At 45.8% G+C, this 17372-nt stretch overlaps 1 protein-coding gene across 1 annotated transcript; it reads left to right on the forward strand.

Moving 5' to 3' along the window:
- Positions 1-420: 420 nt before the first annotated feature.
- Positions 421-17056, forward strand: LOC135385155 (uncharacterized). The gene is made up of 5 exons (XM_064614333.1): positions 421-505; positions 919-977; positions 4923-5018; positions 6063-6144; positions 16793-17056. Exons 2-5 carry the CDS (start codon positions 935-937, stop codon positions 16905-16907), a joined length of 336 nt encoding a protein of 111 aa, XP_064470403.1. The 5' UTR covers positions 421-505; positions 919-934; the 3' UTR covers positions 16908-17056.
- Positions 17057-17372: the final 316 nt, after the last annotated feature.

Below are 17372 nucleotides of genomic sequence, written 5' to 3' on the forward strand. Positions count from 1 at the left end.
CCCTGGCCGCTTTCCCACTGTTCTCGCCTCACCTCACTTGAAACGTCTTTTTGGAAATTTCCCCTCACCTCAGCTCGACCTTTTTTCGGGAAATCATCCTTCACCCAAGTATTCTTTTTGAAAATTTTCGCCACCTCACCTCACCTCGATCTACTTTTGGGAAATACTTCCTCACCTCACCTCAATCTTCTTTTGGGAAATCCTTCCTCATCTCAACTCAAGTCTTACTTTGGGAAATCATTCCTCACCTCACCTCAATACACGTGAGGTGAGGATGAGGTGAGTATGCCTCACCCTCATCTGCCCTCGTAAGGATGCCCACCTCTGCCTGTCCCACGCCGGGGGTACACACCGTAAACACGTTGAAACAGCTGGCCCCACAGACCAGAGAGGAGGGAAGCACTCGGCGCACTGCCGAGCGCTGCAAGCGAGGCTAGGAATGAAAACGGTATATATAGCCTATACATCCGCACGTTGGCAAAGCTGTTAGGAAGCCGTGCGTCCGGTAAGTTGCTCAATCATCTTCCACTATGTTAGATCAGTTTCCAAAAGTCAGACGATCTGTGAAACGTGGAACATATTATGTTGCGGAAAGATCCCATTGGTAGGGCCGAGAATCAGGTTCTGAAGCAATGCGATAGAGATACTATCGTTTTTGTGTTTTGCAACGACAATTATCCCCTTCATGGGAGACCACTTAATGTATAAAAAGGAAACGCAATGACTGAGTGATAGGTTAGGAAAGAAAACAGAGACACGTAAAAAGCCATGCTACACAGTTTCTCAACCTTACTAGTAATGTTCCCGGATCAGACCCACTGGTCTTTCGAAACCTTCTTTTATGGAGCTCGCTATATATTACGTCTTGAGAATTGTTGCACGGGTACAACTGACTATGATATTTTGTGCATTTTATAGGTCTCACAGGGTCAAGATGAAGCTGTGCGCAATTGTCCTCGTAATCAGCTCGCTGCTGTGTAAGGCACAATTTCACGTATGATATCGATTATAAGTTACATTTTGCGTATAGTAATTGCCGTAAAAAATCTGTTGCTTTCGTGGCAAAGGAATGTTACTCTGCACTTTACTCTGAGCTTTACTCTCTTTCACTGCGCTGAAGTGCTAATCTCTGCCTTTACACCTACCAGCGTGTTTTGTTGCGGAGATGAAGTGGTTTCACTGCACATGTGTGGATGGTTTATGCTTTTAAAATTTCATCAGCGCCACACTCACACTCTTTTTTTTTCTGTAACAAGACTACGTCAGTCAGTGCGTTTCACGCAGCGTCTTGCCCTGTGTGCCGAAAGCCGGGTTTCTTTTCTTGGAACCGCGCGTCGATCTCATGATGATATTTCACGCTGCTCTCTGTGTACGTGAAACCGATGAAGTTGTATTAGTGTTCCGGGTTACTGGTTACTGTAACTAAGCTAGTTTTTAGTAACTTTTAACTTAAAGGGAGACTTCGCAACCAAATGGATTTCAAGCTTGTGGTATTCCCACAATCATTTGCACCAATGATGAAATAAAAATAAGGAGTGACTGTGACGTCATTCTCCACAATTCCAGATATTTGAGTGAGGGTAGACAACTGCGAGAAACAATTTATGTAGCTTAATTGAAGCGTACTTGTTTCTCCTAAAAGTCCACAGCGCGCAGCGACACTGCTACGAAATTTATCGCATTACTTGTCCGTCGTATCTATGCCGGTCTACGGCATCTATGCTGGCAGCTGAATTCTTTGTCACAGTTGTGGCGACGTCTCACCGCAGATTGGTCGACTCCGGTCACCTGATCTATATGACGTGCTGATGACGTGCACTATATGTCGTTACATCCACTACACTTTCGTGATTCGGAAACAGACGGCGGTGCCCCCCCCCCCCCCCCCCCTTAGTTTTTTCTTCCTCCTCGATTTACACGAACAGAACACAGTGTGAAATATCTCAGTTGAGAACGAAGGGGAAATCGTAAAAACGATTTTTGAAATTTGGGAAAGGTTAGCTCCGATCAGCCCAGCGTCGATGCAGGTGATTCTTCTTTCTTTCTCTGGTCGGAGAACGTCACCGTGCATTAGTCATACCATTCCTGCGCTGTTTCCTGGCTCCCTTTGAACATCGTACCACCACCACCACGCTGACGTGTGTAAGAAGACTAAACTAGGTGTATCCGTAAAACGACGAACAAATGAGGTATACATTATCAGTCACGATATTTCCTAGCATGTTTAATGGACACATGTCCGATAAATGCAAAAATGTGGAGATCGTAGATCTGACTCGTGGAGAAGCAGCTGAGTGCTGTTTCATTCTGTCAGTGTCTGAGTGTCTGAGTAAGTGTATTCCGATCCCGTCTCTTCGTCCATTGTGTTGTTTCGGGAATGTAACACAGCGGCTGCGACCGGCGTGGTATAGTGAGTTTTCACCGTAATCTCCTCCCACTGGTGGTCACTTTTCGTGCTAGAAGCATTCAAAGATGACAAACTGCGCTATTTTTCAATGCGACAACCATAGTTTTGATAAAAGATAATGTGAGAACGACAATGACGAAGTGTCTTCGGGATAAAAGAAGGGTATGGACGCGACCGGATTTCAAAAACACCATTCAAGGCTTCGTTTTCGAGCAAATGCTAGATAACCTCGGCAGCTGCGCCGAAAAAGTGACCACCACCATGGCGGCCAAACGCGTTCGTTTGACGTGATGTTAAAACAAACTATGCACACACTGCATGACACAGTCTGCATGGAGCGGACAAGTACTTGTGCGCTCCATGCAGAGTGACGTCAACACGGTGGCCTTGGGAGGAAGAAATTTCTGCGACCTGTTCTCCACGTTCCTGTTTCAGTTTGATTTCTTTCTAATTTGAGGCATGATTCCTGACATGAGGAAGAAGCATAATGTATGGCAGGTATTGGCGCCGAGAAGTTTGGAAGTCGCCCCATGGGATGTCCCCGGGGAGTATATTCGCACATTGCGTTGCGTATCAAGGCATTGCACATGTAAGAGCCTGCCCAGTGTGGATTCATGACGAAAACGACATATGTGTTCCAAGTAAATCGCATTTTCATTCCAATGTGACAGTTTTTACTGTAAATAACAGAAACGAGGATCCCCACCATGAGGCGGCACAATGGCGCCCCTAGTGAGGATCTCGCCGCCAATACATTGGATGTTATGCACCAACTACGATGTGGAGCAATTTTTTGTCCAATCGTTGCGAGGTCTCCCATTACCTCGGTACATCTTGTTCCAGTAACTTGTGGAAGACTTTTTCAAGTACTTTCGCCGGAGTAACTTGAGCAAAAATACAAGTTGCTTTTTTGGGGGGTTTCTGGTCCACAAAGAACGCCGGCATGTTTATTTTTATTTTTTGCTGAAAACAGGCATGACAGCGAGCCCGCCGGTTGCGAGTGCGCTGTACCTATTTGTCTGCTCCCCTTTCTAGTTACTGCGAGGTGGATGCTACCAAGCTCTCGACGTGTGTTTCAGAGTCAGGTGGCAGCAGAGCGTTCATTTTTGCAGTCATATGTGCACTGTGAAACTGGGGAGGGCTCTGTGCAGACTGATAGAATGCATTGGGCACATTTGTCAAGGCTCTATGAAATGCGCGCGGAAGACGGGGACACACAAAACTAGAAATTCCGATGCTTGCTTTGTACGCCATTGACAAAGTACACTTGGACCTCGAGGTCATCCAAGGCGAACTCTATTTTAGTATTATTATTATTTTATTTTACAATACTGTTCGTCCGTGTCAGGACTGTTACAGGGAGAATGGATATACTGCGGGTCAGAGCAAACAAATAAGGAAAAAATGCCACAACACTACAAAATCATACTCCAAATGCTGTGTCAAAGGTACTAGGTAACAAACTGAAAAAGTTGTTCACATCGTCGACAGAGGCAACTGACTAGGGCAGGCTGTTCCAAAAATCAATAGCGTCAGGAAAAATTTGAAACTTAAAAACATCTATGTGGGGGTGAGGTGTACGGCTTGATGTTCGTGCCATAATTGATTCGTTTCCTGAATTGATTCGTTTCCGGTCTATGCGTGTAATATATTTGCTACTGTCAATTTGTAACTGGTTGTGGTAGATGAGGAATAAAAACCTTAGCTTGGCTGCCTTTCGTCGCTTGGCGACAGGTTCCATATGTAGCTGCTCAAGCGTATATGTATTACTGGTGCGGATCGTCCACAGTTTCGCGTGATAAAACTTCCGGCCATCCTTTGCACTAGTTCGGGTTATGCAATAATCATAAAGTAAGGTAGAGTACTTGTTAGTCATATGCCAGAACACCATTTTCTTACAGTTAACTGTCATGCCCCAGTCATAGCACCACATTGTAACAGCATCCAGACGTTTGGTCCATTTTCTCAACGGCACAGTACAATAAGCAATCATCCGCAAACATTCTAGTGGCGACAGGTGCACAAACGCAGGAAGCAATGCCATTTATAAATACCAAAAAATAATAGCGGTCCTAGCACGGAACACCGGGGAACACCAGATGTAAGAGGTCAAATAAATGTATAAAGTCAGATTTGTGGTTCTTAATATCGACGTACTGAGAGCGACCTGTAACGTAGGAAACAACCCATTGAACAATACGTGTGTTTATAACTGTTTGCAAAAGCTTATAAAGTAATTTTGCGTGCGGTATGGTATCAAATGTCTTATGGAAGTCAAACGATACGATATCAGCTCGTAGGCCTTTATCTAATATTGCTGCTAGATCACGAACTTCTTCAGCTAACTGAGTTGCTGTCGACATGCCTTTCTGAAGAGTGTGTTGGTTAGAAAAGAAAAAGAAATGTTGACCTTCCAGATGGTTCATGAGATAGTGATTGATTATATGCTCGAGTATCTTACAACACTTACTGGTTAGAGATATCGGACGATAGTTGTTTACTTCTTCTTCACCAGACTTGAAAAGCGGCACAACGTCAGCGAGCTCCGACATCGTTGGAGCCCAAGACGCACTCGAGCAAAAACTTCTTGCCTATTCGAGGACCTTTCAAGGTATGGCTTCTTGAATCATATAGATCATTGATATAATTTTGGCATGATTTGGTCAATCCTTTGCTGTCTCGTACGAACTTGGCGGATGCTTTCCTTTTTTTTTCCTTCTACGCCGTAAGCTTATTATCATTGTGAGAGTAATCAAATTGTGTGTTAACATGCCCTAGGCCAATCATTCGGGAACTTTCACAGCTGAAACTCAGTGTGATGCCCATCATCATTTGTGCACCCTTGGGAGCCAAGAAACATTCGAAATGTATCTGATATGAAAAGCATTCTGAGAAGGTTGCTATCCCCGATCCCAACTGTGATGTCGCCAAAATCTGAACTGATTACAAATGCATAGGTCAAGACGTAAATACGGCCTGGTAGTAAGTAACTTGGAATTAAGTCGTTCCATTTCCAAAGTAACTAACAAACTTGGGTGTACATTTTCAGAACTTGTAATCTCGCTATATGATTTAGTTACATATTTAACTCAATCACGTAACTCGTAACTTCCCCATCTCTCAGTCGTATCAAACAGAACCGTGTCAGATCTAAAATATTTCACTCTTGAAATGTCTAATGCATGTATCCGTGGCGGTTTCCCTTTTACATCAAGCGGAAAAGCAGGGACTGATTTCAGGGGATGATTTCATATACCATTAAATGGTTGTCAATCAAAATGCAATAGCATTTCAAAACGAGTCGTGCCAAAAGTTTACCGCTATCGGTGACCCTAAAAAGTTTATTGAAACGCTTTTGGGCCCAAAAGTGCAGCAAAGTTTTTCTTCCCACCTTGTGTAATCTATACCAGCGTAACGCTAATACTAGCGTACTCGCTAATGTAGGCGATCCGACGATGCGTTTGTACATAATTCTTCTGTAACCTGTTATAATGGGGTACAGTACTGCTCTTGTCTCCAGCGGTGCGAGTGTGAGGCCACATTACCCCCAGCAATGGGGTAGGGTATCGACCCCAGCGATGAAACTCCCCAATGATAATCGCAAAATAAAGTTGTTTTTTCTCAGGTGGTGATTTATTTTGTTGTTTCTTTTCAGACGCAGACGCCTGTGGCTACAAAGTTGTAGGGGCTCTGATCGGAATGTGTATTGAGAAAACCAATGACGCCAACAAATTTGCGTACGTATTAAGACTACTGTATCTAAAATACTGTATTTTAAATACCGTTTTCAAAAGTTCGATATCTTACTCAGCATTTTCCTTGGATATATTTGTACTCAATTTGAAACACATTTTTGTGGTATTGTCCACTCAATACTCTAATTACTTTTTTAATCTCTTTGTCCACGTTCCTTTGTCTCGTATTTTCATTCGCCTGCTTGCTGGTTGGAACTTCCACATTTATTTCGTTTTGACCCCGACCTTTCTCTAAGCCTCCATTTAGTGATCTTGTGGCAGCTGTACTATTCCAGGACAACACAGGGTTTTCCTTATCTGTGCATTCCCTATCTGTTAATTGGCACCGAGTGCTGCAGTCTTAACACATAACTTCACCGCATAGCACCCTCCTAGCCAACCATCATCCCAAATGGCATCATTCTCTCCTCTGATTTGCTGGAAACTGGTGGCGTACGCCATTTTTGTGACAATTCTGAAGTGCATAAGTGTCACAAAAACGACGTACGCCTTTCATTAGCACCACCACCACCACCACCACCACCTTTTTTAAGAGCGTGGCCTTGAAGCTCGCTTTGCTCTGGGGCACACACCTCTCTTAGCAAGCTGTGGTATCCCTTTATGATCCATTGGGGGCGCGGTGTTTGGTGACTCATGTCATACAGCGGGGACTTGCCGGGTTCGCCAGCAACCACTGCTGAGTGTCTTGCCGTTCTTGGGACAAAAACAAACCACTACATAACCACTCTCGTTCACGGTCAGGTTAGTGCAACCTGCTGTGGGTGTCAGACCACAGAATAGAGTCCACGAAGGAGGCGCGTTTGTTCCCCTGGCCATAACTGCGGACATGGTTTGAATATGTGACGTTAAGTGAGAACAATATTTTGGTCGAGTGCAACCTTAGCTTCCCCAGGTAGAAGATACTTTTGGCCGGGAACATATCCAACTCAAATTTTAGGAAACACATTAAGCTATGTTAAGTTTCGTGTTTGCAATTCCTCGGAATGTAGCGTCTAAAGTACCCGCTGTATGAAGGCATTCCCGATACTTTTACCTTAAAGATGGCGTTCACGAGCCTGCCTTAAGACTAAGGGCACTCGAGTATCTTAATTGTATTTTGAATACTGTTTCAAGTATTTGCTACGCTATCTTAATTACATTCATTTTGGCTTATTTGTACGCTATTTTAATTAGATTCTACCGTGGGTATTTCATATGTTATATTCATTTTTTGTTTGAGTATCTCATACATGTCTACAAAGAAGCTACCAAATTGGACGTCTCGGTTCCGGCTGAAGTTAGGCGTGAATGCTGGTATGGTTGTATGCGTTGTAATACTATGTACAGTCCCGTACGTTTTGCATTCCGCCTTTAAAACAACGTGAAGTAGCGAAAAGCCAGACTCAACGGATATCTCGAAATTCGAATGAGGGCCTCCGTCCGTGGCGTACAGGCCTATTGCGCTCAACATCGAGGGCTCGTTCCCAGAGGGCGACGATGCTTTGAAACTAAAATCCGTCCGTATCTCCGGAAAAATAGTGAATTTATTCGAGACATCGGTTCGCCCAAGCCTAGGGTTTTTGTACATGAAATCTTGAACTACATGGTGGATCACATCCTTGGCTCCTGAGGAACACAGTCCGCGAGGGCCACAGTTCAGGCCCATGGGTAGGGGTTGTGCAGCACGAGTCAGGACAACGATGTACTAGCTAAAGGATGGTCAGAATGCTTCCTGCACTCAGTGTACGTACGGGACACCGATTACCGGATAACGAACTGATGAAACAATGCTTAGCTGAGTCACGAATTTCGCAGCATGAATCCGGACGATTGGCAATCACTATTTTGAACTGTTTCATTTTGGTCTTTTTGCGGTTGATATTTTTGATACATTTATATCTTGCCAATGTTAACATTATTTTATACAATTTATTAACATTGACATCTATTTTTTTATTATTTATAACAGTCCGGACCGAATTGGGTGCAAGCCATGCTTTCTTATGATGATCACACTCACTGTAAGCGCTCAATGTTGTAGTTAAGTTTCCAATCAAATATTTCTTTCGCTGCTGTGACTTCCAGTGTTGTTGTCGCGCCGTTACTAGTAGCGGCGCTAGCGTATCCGTTACTTTTTTCGGTAGCGGAGTAGAGATCGCGCTACTTTTTAAATAGGTAGCGTAAGAAGTATTTCCATTACAAATTTGCGGTAGCGCTATCTTTGAGCGCTACCGCCCTACCGGTACTTCCCGATCTCCGGTTCGCGACAACTCGACTTCAACCTATCATCAAGCCTTCACTCTGCCTGCCTTTGAACAAGCTGCCCACTATCACGGCGAAGGCATACCTTGAGCTTGAGGGAACGATAACACACGATGAAGTAGACAAGACGAGGCTCAAAGCCTCGTCTTGTCTACTTCTTCGTGTGTTATCGTTCCCTCAAGCTCAAGATATGCCTTCGTCGAACCTTCACCAGCTCGCTTGCCTGCTCACCCTTATTTAATCAATATCACGGCCCATTCTGCGATGACCGGGCACATAGCCCGGAACGAGGGCACAAAGGTCGTTATCTCACAAAGAGGCTGTGCCCTCCACGTGTTCCCTATTTGGGATTAACCTTCTTGGTGATTCCGTGTACGGCTGGAGTTGTCCGCAAACTGAGGTCACTCCTACTGCATTTTGGAGCCGTTCCCGCTAGCTATGAGTCATGGAGCTGCTACTTTTAACGCAGGGTTGTGTCCACATGACATTGCACCACGTACGCTTAGGTGCTTGAATGCTGCCATTTCCTGTCCACTGCAATGGGGACCATGGCCTGCTACAGCAAACATCTTTGAGTATAAGGAGGAGAAAGGAAACGCTAGCGTGGTGTTCAGATGTCATTTACTCACCTCAGTGGGAAAGCTTATCTATGCGTCAAGGAAGTCAAAGTAAACAACAACAACTTTATATTGAGACGGAGAGTGGGGAGGTTCATCGCCAGAGGTGATACTCTACCCCATTGCTGGTGAGGATGTGGGGAGTAAAATAATGAGCCCCTTCACAATAACGACCGAAGTCCGATGGTGTCCAGAAATGTCAAAAGAGCTTTGAGCGCAGATCGTTGCTGGGCTGGATTGGGCCAGGGACCAAGCAATTTCAATAGGGAGAAGGGGCGAGAGTCCAGCTGACAAATAGACTCGGAGAGTGCGGTTCGGGAAGGTTGGTAGTGGTAGCAATGAAGAAGAATGTGCTCCAGCTCCTCAAGAGCACCACAGTGGCAGCAGGTGGGAGAGTCAACTTGTCTCAAGCTGTAACGCCACTGAGCTGTAAAGGCCACATCGAGTCGCATTCGGTGGATTAATGCAGCATCTTGACGAGAGGTGTTTCGTGGCATGCGGAAAGCGAGCGTTGGATCAACAGTGCTCAACATAGATGGGGGGAGAATGTCGGTTGTCCATTGGCGGGAAGCCAGGGGTGTCACGAGGCGTCGCAGAATGGAACGGCGGTCTCCTCTCAGCAGAGCAATACTGGTCCGTTTCCGATAGGAGAGTGCTGCTTCTGCGGCGCTGTCGGCCTGCTCGTTCCCCACGACACCACAATGGGCTGGAACCCACTGGAAAACTAGCCTGTGGCCTGCTGCGTAGACAGTGTGGTAAGCCATTAAGACATCTGTGACTAGGGGTGCGGATGGGCCTCGTATGCCGGAATTTTCAATAACTTCAAGTGCAGATTTGGAGTCCGTGAAGACTGCCCATTCCCGCGGGGTAAAATCAGCGAGGTGTTGTAGAAAGAAAAGGATGGCATATAGTTCCGCAGCTGTTGAGGAGGTTGGATGTGAAAGACGTCGTCCTTGCACTACGCCTTCGGATGGTATGACGAATGCTGAGGCGGACTTGCTGTTGCGGGATGCGCCATCTGTATATGCTGCCGTAAACGTACAAAACTTCTCGTCTACCAGATCATGAAATTGGGCCCGGAGGACTTGAGGGGGGACCTGATCCCTTCTTTCCAGAGGGTTCGGAAGGCTTACGAAAGTCGGCGGTACCGGCCGAGACCAGGGGGCTTCCGGCGGTATAATGTCCTTAGCTATGAAGCCAGTGAGAGTCTTGCGTGTCCTCTGCGCTAGTCGATAGAAGTCGCTTTCAGGGCGGTATCGAATTTTCCTGAGGAGCGGGTCACGGAGAATGTGAGCACGCAAACGTAGGAAGTGCCGAGCCGTTTCACGTTCACGTAGAACCTCAACCGGGAGTTAACGAGCTTCAGCCAGTACTTGCCGTGTTTCAGCCATTCTTGGAACTCCCAGGCAAAGTCCAATTTGAAAAAGCACACCAAGGTATGTTTACTAACTTCTCGTTCCGGGCAAGCTCAGTTCTTTTTGTAACAAACCTGCAGAGCTTTCTAGCGGTTGGCTTGCTCTGTGCCTTATTTGCTTGAGGGGAACAGAAAAAGATATGCGGGATATCTACCAAAGCGGCTTTAGTAAATCTGTTAGAACGGTTTTGCAAATTATAGCCTTCATGCGACCTACGTGATTTCTTATTTTGAGACATTATTTTATTGTTTTATTCATTATTTTGAGATATGATTCTATTGTTTTATTTATTATTTTGAGATATGATTCTATTGTTTTATTTATTATTTTGAGATATTATTTTATTGCATTATTTTGAGACGTTTGAAGTACGTCATCAACGATAATGTTCGTTTCTTTCCTAAAAAGTAGCGCATGAAGTATCGCGTTACTTTTTACGGGTAACGGTAGCGGTATTCCGCTACTTTTAGGAATGTGTAACGATATCGGAATTTCGTTACTTTTTGCTCAGGTGGCGCGTATCGGTATTACGCTACCTTTTTCGGGTAGCGGGTACAACACTGGTGACTTCACAGTCAGCAGCTTTGTTGCATTGTGTTCTGCCATGCAACCGATCCGAGGCAGAACTTTCTGATTACATTTTACCCTATCTCAAAACAGTCCTTAATCACCATTACACCTTTATCTCCGTCGGATGTCATGGTGCAGTGGCTCATGCTAACGCCACCGTGAAACCAATATGCGATGAGGACGGACGCGTCACGTGCTATTCGTGCTTTCAAGTACTTAGCTGCCCACAACCGGGGCAACACTGTGCAACAACCCCAGCGCGCGAGTAGCATACCCCTCCGCATCGAGCGTTAGCGTATACACGCACATCCGTCATGCGAGCAGGGGAAGGTGGGGCAAGGTGAGACAGAAATTTTAATTTTTCGCGTTTTTCAGAAAAAAATAGCCATAGGCACATTCTCAGAAGTCTAGAGCTTCTTATCTGTAAATCAGAACGGACGTTGCCGGTTTTAAAATAAACACAGAACAAGAAATTCAAAAATGCAGATTGTCTTGTCTTGCTCCAAGCCTCCGGGCAAGACGAGACATCGCGTTGGGCAAAATGAGACACACCGTGGTAATGAACTATAAAAATTAGCTTTTGCAACCCAAGCACCTACACCTAAGATTGGAATTCCTAATACGACTCAGTTTATGCGGAGAAGCTTGACGATCTTTAGAGTGCACTTGCCCAAATGAACTCCGGAGATTTCCTTCTAACCGAATTCCGCCGCAAGGCCCCCACACCGGACCCAAGGATGGCTCATACCATCCACCATACTAACACACATACTAACCCCGACTCCTTTCCGCTGTCCTCTCTCCATTTGTTCACATCTTTACGCCAGTGCGGGGTTTACAGTGGTGGGGGCCCAGGGCAGCGTACATAGTGGGGCCCACCTCCCTGGTCAGTACTTTTCATGGTGGGAATGGGAATATTCCGTGCGATTGATACGTATATGCAAAAGTTAAATGTACAGCAGTTGGTTGCATAACAGTGACAAGGTATTAAGCATGGAGGAAGGAAACACAGGAGCGGCCCTTCCAACTTTTTTTTCATTGGGACGGGCTTCGCACTGCATTCTGCGATGCTCCTGTCTACCATGTGACCGCTGACGTGACCCCCAAGAGCATGCGCAGGCCAACTGCCGAAGCAGACGACGGGAGTCGTGATTGTGTTGCAGTCCAGACATCTGATGAACGCCGCGCGTCCAGTTTTATTTGTGTGTGTTCGGAAGTTTACTCTCGGTTTACCCTTCTACTACAAGACCGGTCACGGTCTGCAGGACAAGTATGCAGGACCAGAAACATCATTCGGGGCAGCGGCATTTGTGTGGCGACGTGGCCACGTTTTGTGTGTTTGTTGCTGACGTGGTAAAGCTTGCCAGTAATCGAACTTGTACAAGGAAATTAAATGAATCTGCAGCTGTAGCACAGCGCCAGTTTGTAAAGGAACGATTCAAGATGACTCTCACAGACAGGGGTACGAAACAACCGATCAAATACGTACTTACGAATGAAAGGTTATTCCCGTAACAGAGCTGACTTCTGTTGAATGACAGCCGCAACCTCGGTCAGAACACGTTAACAAAACGCTGTTCCCGCAATGGCACTCACATTTTAAGAGTAAATGACTTTCAAAAAGCATAAAAGCACAGAAAGCAGCGCGAGCAACAAAGCGTTGCTAAATCGAAACTTTAGAGAGGATCACGTGGTGGACAGGAAGCAATGGCCGTTTTGACAGGAGCGACCGCCAGAGGGGTCCCGCGGAAATCTGTTCCCAACGGCCGCTCCTGTGGCTGCGTTCAAATACCTCGCGCCCGCGAAGCCGCCTGACTAGGCAGCTGAGTAGACCCCTTTGCTTGTCACTATTGGAACAGGCTTGCTTGTGGCGCCATCTCGTTGCTCACGCAAGAAATGCGTACGGCGCAAGCGCAGCAGGACTCTAATGCGCTAAGTTTGTAGGACATCGTGCATAAACTGTCACCTTCACAACTAAACGTGTGTTGCAACTCTCTACGCAGTTTAAAAAAACATACCACTATGTGCAACTTTACATTTAAACCCAGCAGAAACAGCGGGCACGCTGGTACCGTCAACGCGCGTCTCCATCCCGGCTGTCAAATTGTCAGGCGTATCGATGCACTGCATCGATGCGCACTAGGCGGTAGCCGACTGAATAGCGGACTTGGCGAGATTTGGAACGAGACTTAACATGGCGGCACTTCTGGTTAGGCCGCTAGGCAGTCGACTACCCGGGGTATTGGAACGCAGCATAATACCGTCCTCGATAAACTTGCTCCGGAATTGCCCCGAAACCACTGTGGTGCGTGGCGCTCTACAGTGGCGGTGCCCTGGGCGGAGGCATTATCGAACATGGAACTGCACTGCACTGGTGGATCTGATGGATACTAGCATGCGCTACCTAGAGATCTGTGCTCGTTGTGGCTCGTAGGCGGCGCGACCCGTAGCGAGAGGCACCTGGCGAGCGGCACCGATCGAATGCGATGCTGACGATGACTGTCTGCTGCGACTTGCCCGGCTACACCTGGCTACTTACCGCTTCCGCCTTCCTCCGTGCTTCCGGCAATCGCGATGCTTCTTGGGATTGCACTCTGGCGCCCGATTTTCTCGGTGTGGGTTCGGGGCAACTCAGTGCTGCACTGAACGGGTGCACTCCTTTAATCGAGGACGTTCAGTGCGCACCAGTGCAGTTTATCGAGGATGGCAAGCCGCACCAGGTCGCACCGGGGCGCACCGGTGCAGTTTATCGAGGACGCTATAAGTTTGCTGTTGCTTCATGGTTGCCCGATGACTGTTCTTTAGGAACTTCAATACCGAAAATGAGCGTATCACAGTGAGATATATACGAAGAGCAACCTCCACATAAGGGAAAACTTGAGTTTGAATCCTACTTCCCACGACTAACTGATAATAGACAAGCATCTCGCCCATACCTTTTTCACAAAATCTTCAGCCACTCTGCGACCACCCTATAACATCCTAGCCAATCGCATATCAGCCATGCTTAAGGGTGCTCGCATCTCTGCAAGAACAGAGTCATTCTCACAACCTTTCTTCCTAACATCTATTGTCCTTTGGAATTCCTTGCCGGGATCCATTGTAACGCTAACCCACCCCAAACAGTTCCATAATACAATCACACAACATATTTTGCGCTAAGTCATGAACTAATATCTAGACGGGACTTTGATGCAGTAAAATGCATTGACAAGGAGGGAGCTATGATTGAGCTATCAGTATTGAAAACAGATTAGAACAAGGAAGCAAACTCTGAAACAGTGAGATTATACGGGTGAACAGACCTGGAGGAATCTGTTCAAGTGATATGATAAGATTTCGGTTGTGTTAGAATGTTCCAAAATTTGTTCGGGTTGTTTTGTGACAAGGAGGGAAGATCATGGCTGTAAAATGTTTGTTCGCACGTTTGACGGCGTGGCTGTATGCACAGGTACAATCTCGGAACTTGGACCATCCGTTATCATGATTAATTAAATTTGCTCATCTACACAGACACTTTTTCTTGTTGAGAAGTGTTTGTAAAAAAAAGCTGTGCCCGGTTGACCAGAAAACGGACAAATGTATGTCAATATCATATCGAGTAAAATTCCCGTTTTTCTACTGATTTATTTTTAACAGTGTACACAGACACTTTTTCTTGTTGAGAAGTGTTTTCAGATGCTTTGAGAACCATGGGTTGAACTCATGGACGCAGCATTGTCGTAGGACTGTCCTGTCTTCCTTCGTGTTTATGCTATGTGCATCGAATAAACTGATTAAGGCTTTGAACTTGTCCTCTGCACTATGCGCCTTGTTATGCATGAACTGACATGATGGAAGGTAACTACCCTGAGGCTGAAATACGCAAGCCTCCAGGTGCCTAACATGAACAGGGACAACTAATTATGGCAGTGAACAGTAGGAATATCTTTCAGCTAGGGTGGTATTTTCCAAGTCAGTCCACAAAAGTTATTGCTGTGTGTGTGGTTTTGGTGAGAACCCAGAACCGTATTGTTTGTAGAAGAAGCAGTGACAATTGAACCTCTGTATGCAGTAAGCGGATAAGTCTAAAAATTCCGAACCGAGAAAACTCCAAGTGAATATTTGGTAAAGTAATTGCAGCTGGGCCGGCTGGGTTTCCTCGAATAATGCAAGCGCAAAACGTGTAACTTGTATGTATGTGTGTACTCTACATCCATGTCCTGTTAGCATCGTTTTCGAATGTGTAACTTAGCAGAAATGGAACATGTACCATAAGCATGACATATCCCCTTTTTCAATGTAACACCGCATGCGCAGGGTTATCGTGAAGCAGAAAACAGTTTTCACGAGGACTTTGGTGCCTGAAAAGTGCTGATGCCAAGCAGGGTGAAGTCACTGCTGTGTGGTGGAGCAGCCTGGATTGGGTTTATCACACTGCTACAGGAGCACAATCTTGAAAATAATGTCCTAAAGATAACCAGTATAATATGATCTTTAGCCTATCGAAAATGTGTCTAAGAGACCTCAAAATTTCCTGAGAGGTCTGAGAGGACCTTTCAAGAAATCTCTAAAGGTCTGGTAGGATCTTTCAGGCAGCACAGAGGGGTCTGAGAGGACCTTTTAGAGAAAATCTGGAAGACGTTATAGAATCATTCATGTAGCCCTGAGGGGTTTGGGGGGACCTCTCAGACAGCTTTGCGACAGTGCGTCGTGCAACACATCCCAGAGCAAGTTGCTACATGCTATTGTTCTTGCAGTCCGTGCATTATTGCACTGCACGTAAGTGGAAGCGTTTCGGCCAGTCGCCAGCGGTTCAATCAGTCTGTTTTGAAACTTTGAAGTGTGAGGACGTCGGCCGCGGATCTCAAGTAATTTGCGTTTTGTCTTCGGGATTCTAACTGTTTTTGAGGTATGTAGACGATGTCTCAAATATGCTTTTGTGAGTGACAGGCATTCCTTTCCGCTCCGCAGACGCAAGCCGAAAATGCGGGAACCCATTCAAGCTCTTTAAAACCATGTGTGCGGGGCTCCTGACACCACTAGGATGGGTCGCCCCAAGACTGTGAAAATATCCGAACAAGTGGCCGCCGCGCAGGCCAAGCGCAGAATGAGAGATAGGGAGCGCAAACGTCTTGCACGGCAGAAGTCAGAGGTTTTCGCCAACCAGCCTGGTGCTAGCCATGCCCATCTACAAGGTTCCGCCGTGCAAGCCAGGAATAAGGCGGCCTCATTTCACACACGCACAGCTGACGCTGAATTTACCGTTGCAAGTCGTAACCGTCGTAACTAGTAGTCGTACTACTCGTAACCGTCCCTTAACTTTTGTAGAGGGACATTAAAAAAATATGAAGATAAGCTAACTTTTCATTGTTCAGTGACTGAGGTTCATAAATGTAAGATCGTTCACCATATACAAAAACTGTGGAATATATTTTATTTGGTCTAACTCAAAAATGTAAAATATAGAGTACAACTTACCAACAACAACAACTTTATTTGATGACGATGATTGGGGAGTTACCATTTTATGTACATGGTAGTCTAGAATGACAGTCAAGGCATAATCAGACATTTTCGGCCTCCTTCTTGCATTATATTTTTCCACGACTTTTTATTTTGTTGTTGTAGGGAGTTTGGACAAGCTTCCCAAATTATGAGTGCGAATAACCAGAAATGGAGAACATGGCGGGGTATCTGTCGTGGTAGCGCTCAATGAAACAATAAAATCGAGACAGTGTTTTGAATAGCCCGGATAAACGCTGGTGCCCAGGCCTTGTGTGATTTGTATTTGTCTTCTCTTTACAGTTACACTATGGATCTGAAACGGTGCTTTGAGGAGAATAGGCTGAAAGATTGTCCAGAGACCATGCGTTATTTGATTGAAGCGGCTGGTTCTATGGAAGCAGGGATGCTAGGTTGAGCGCACACCTAGCGCACCACCTACCAAATGCCATTTAGTGTGGCTATTCTATAGTCCAAGCCACCAGGACAAAAACTGCGCAAGTTTCATTCCAATCGACGGTGCAATTAATTAGAAAATTACAATTAAAGATTACGGGCAAAACTGTACTAGGTATTCGAAATGATTCCATACTCCTGCCACATACGGCGGCAACCACATTGCATGCGTATAACACTGGGCCCGACATAACCATCCGCCACAATCCACCATAAAATCCGTCCCTGCAATTCACACAACGATCTACATCTGAGGATAAGCGGATAAGCGAACTGAAATGAAATGCTGAGCCGTTGAAAAAAAATGTGTCAGACGTTCAAGAAGCCAGACAGCTTCGGGACTTGTTTGTTCACAGAGGTTCACAGAGAGAGTTTGTTCGTTCGAAAGAGGCCACGAAGAGAAGGAGCGCGCAGGCGCAGTAGAGAA

This window comes from Ornithodoros turicata, chromosome 2 (assembly GCF_037126465.1).
Source record: "Ornithodoros turicata isolate Travis chromosome 2, ASM3712646v1, whole genome shotgun sequence".
Taxonomy (NCBI): domain Eukaryota; kingdom Metazoa; phylum Arthropoda; class Arachnida; order Ixodida; family Argasidae; genus Ornithodoros; species Ornithodoros turicata.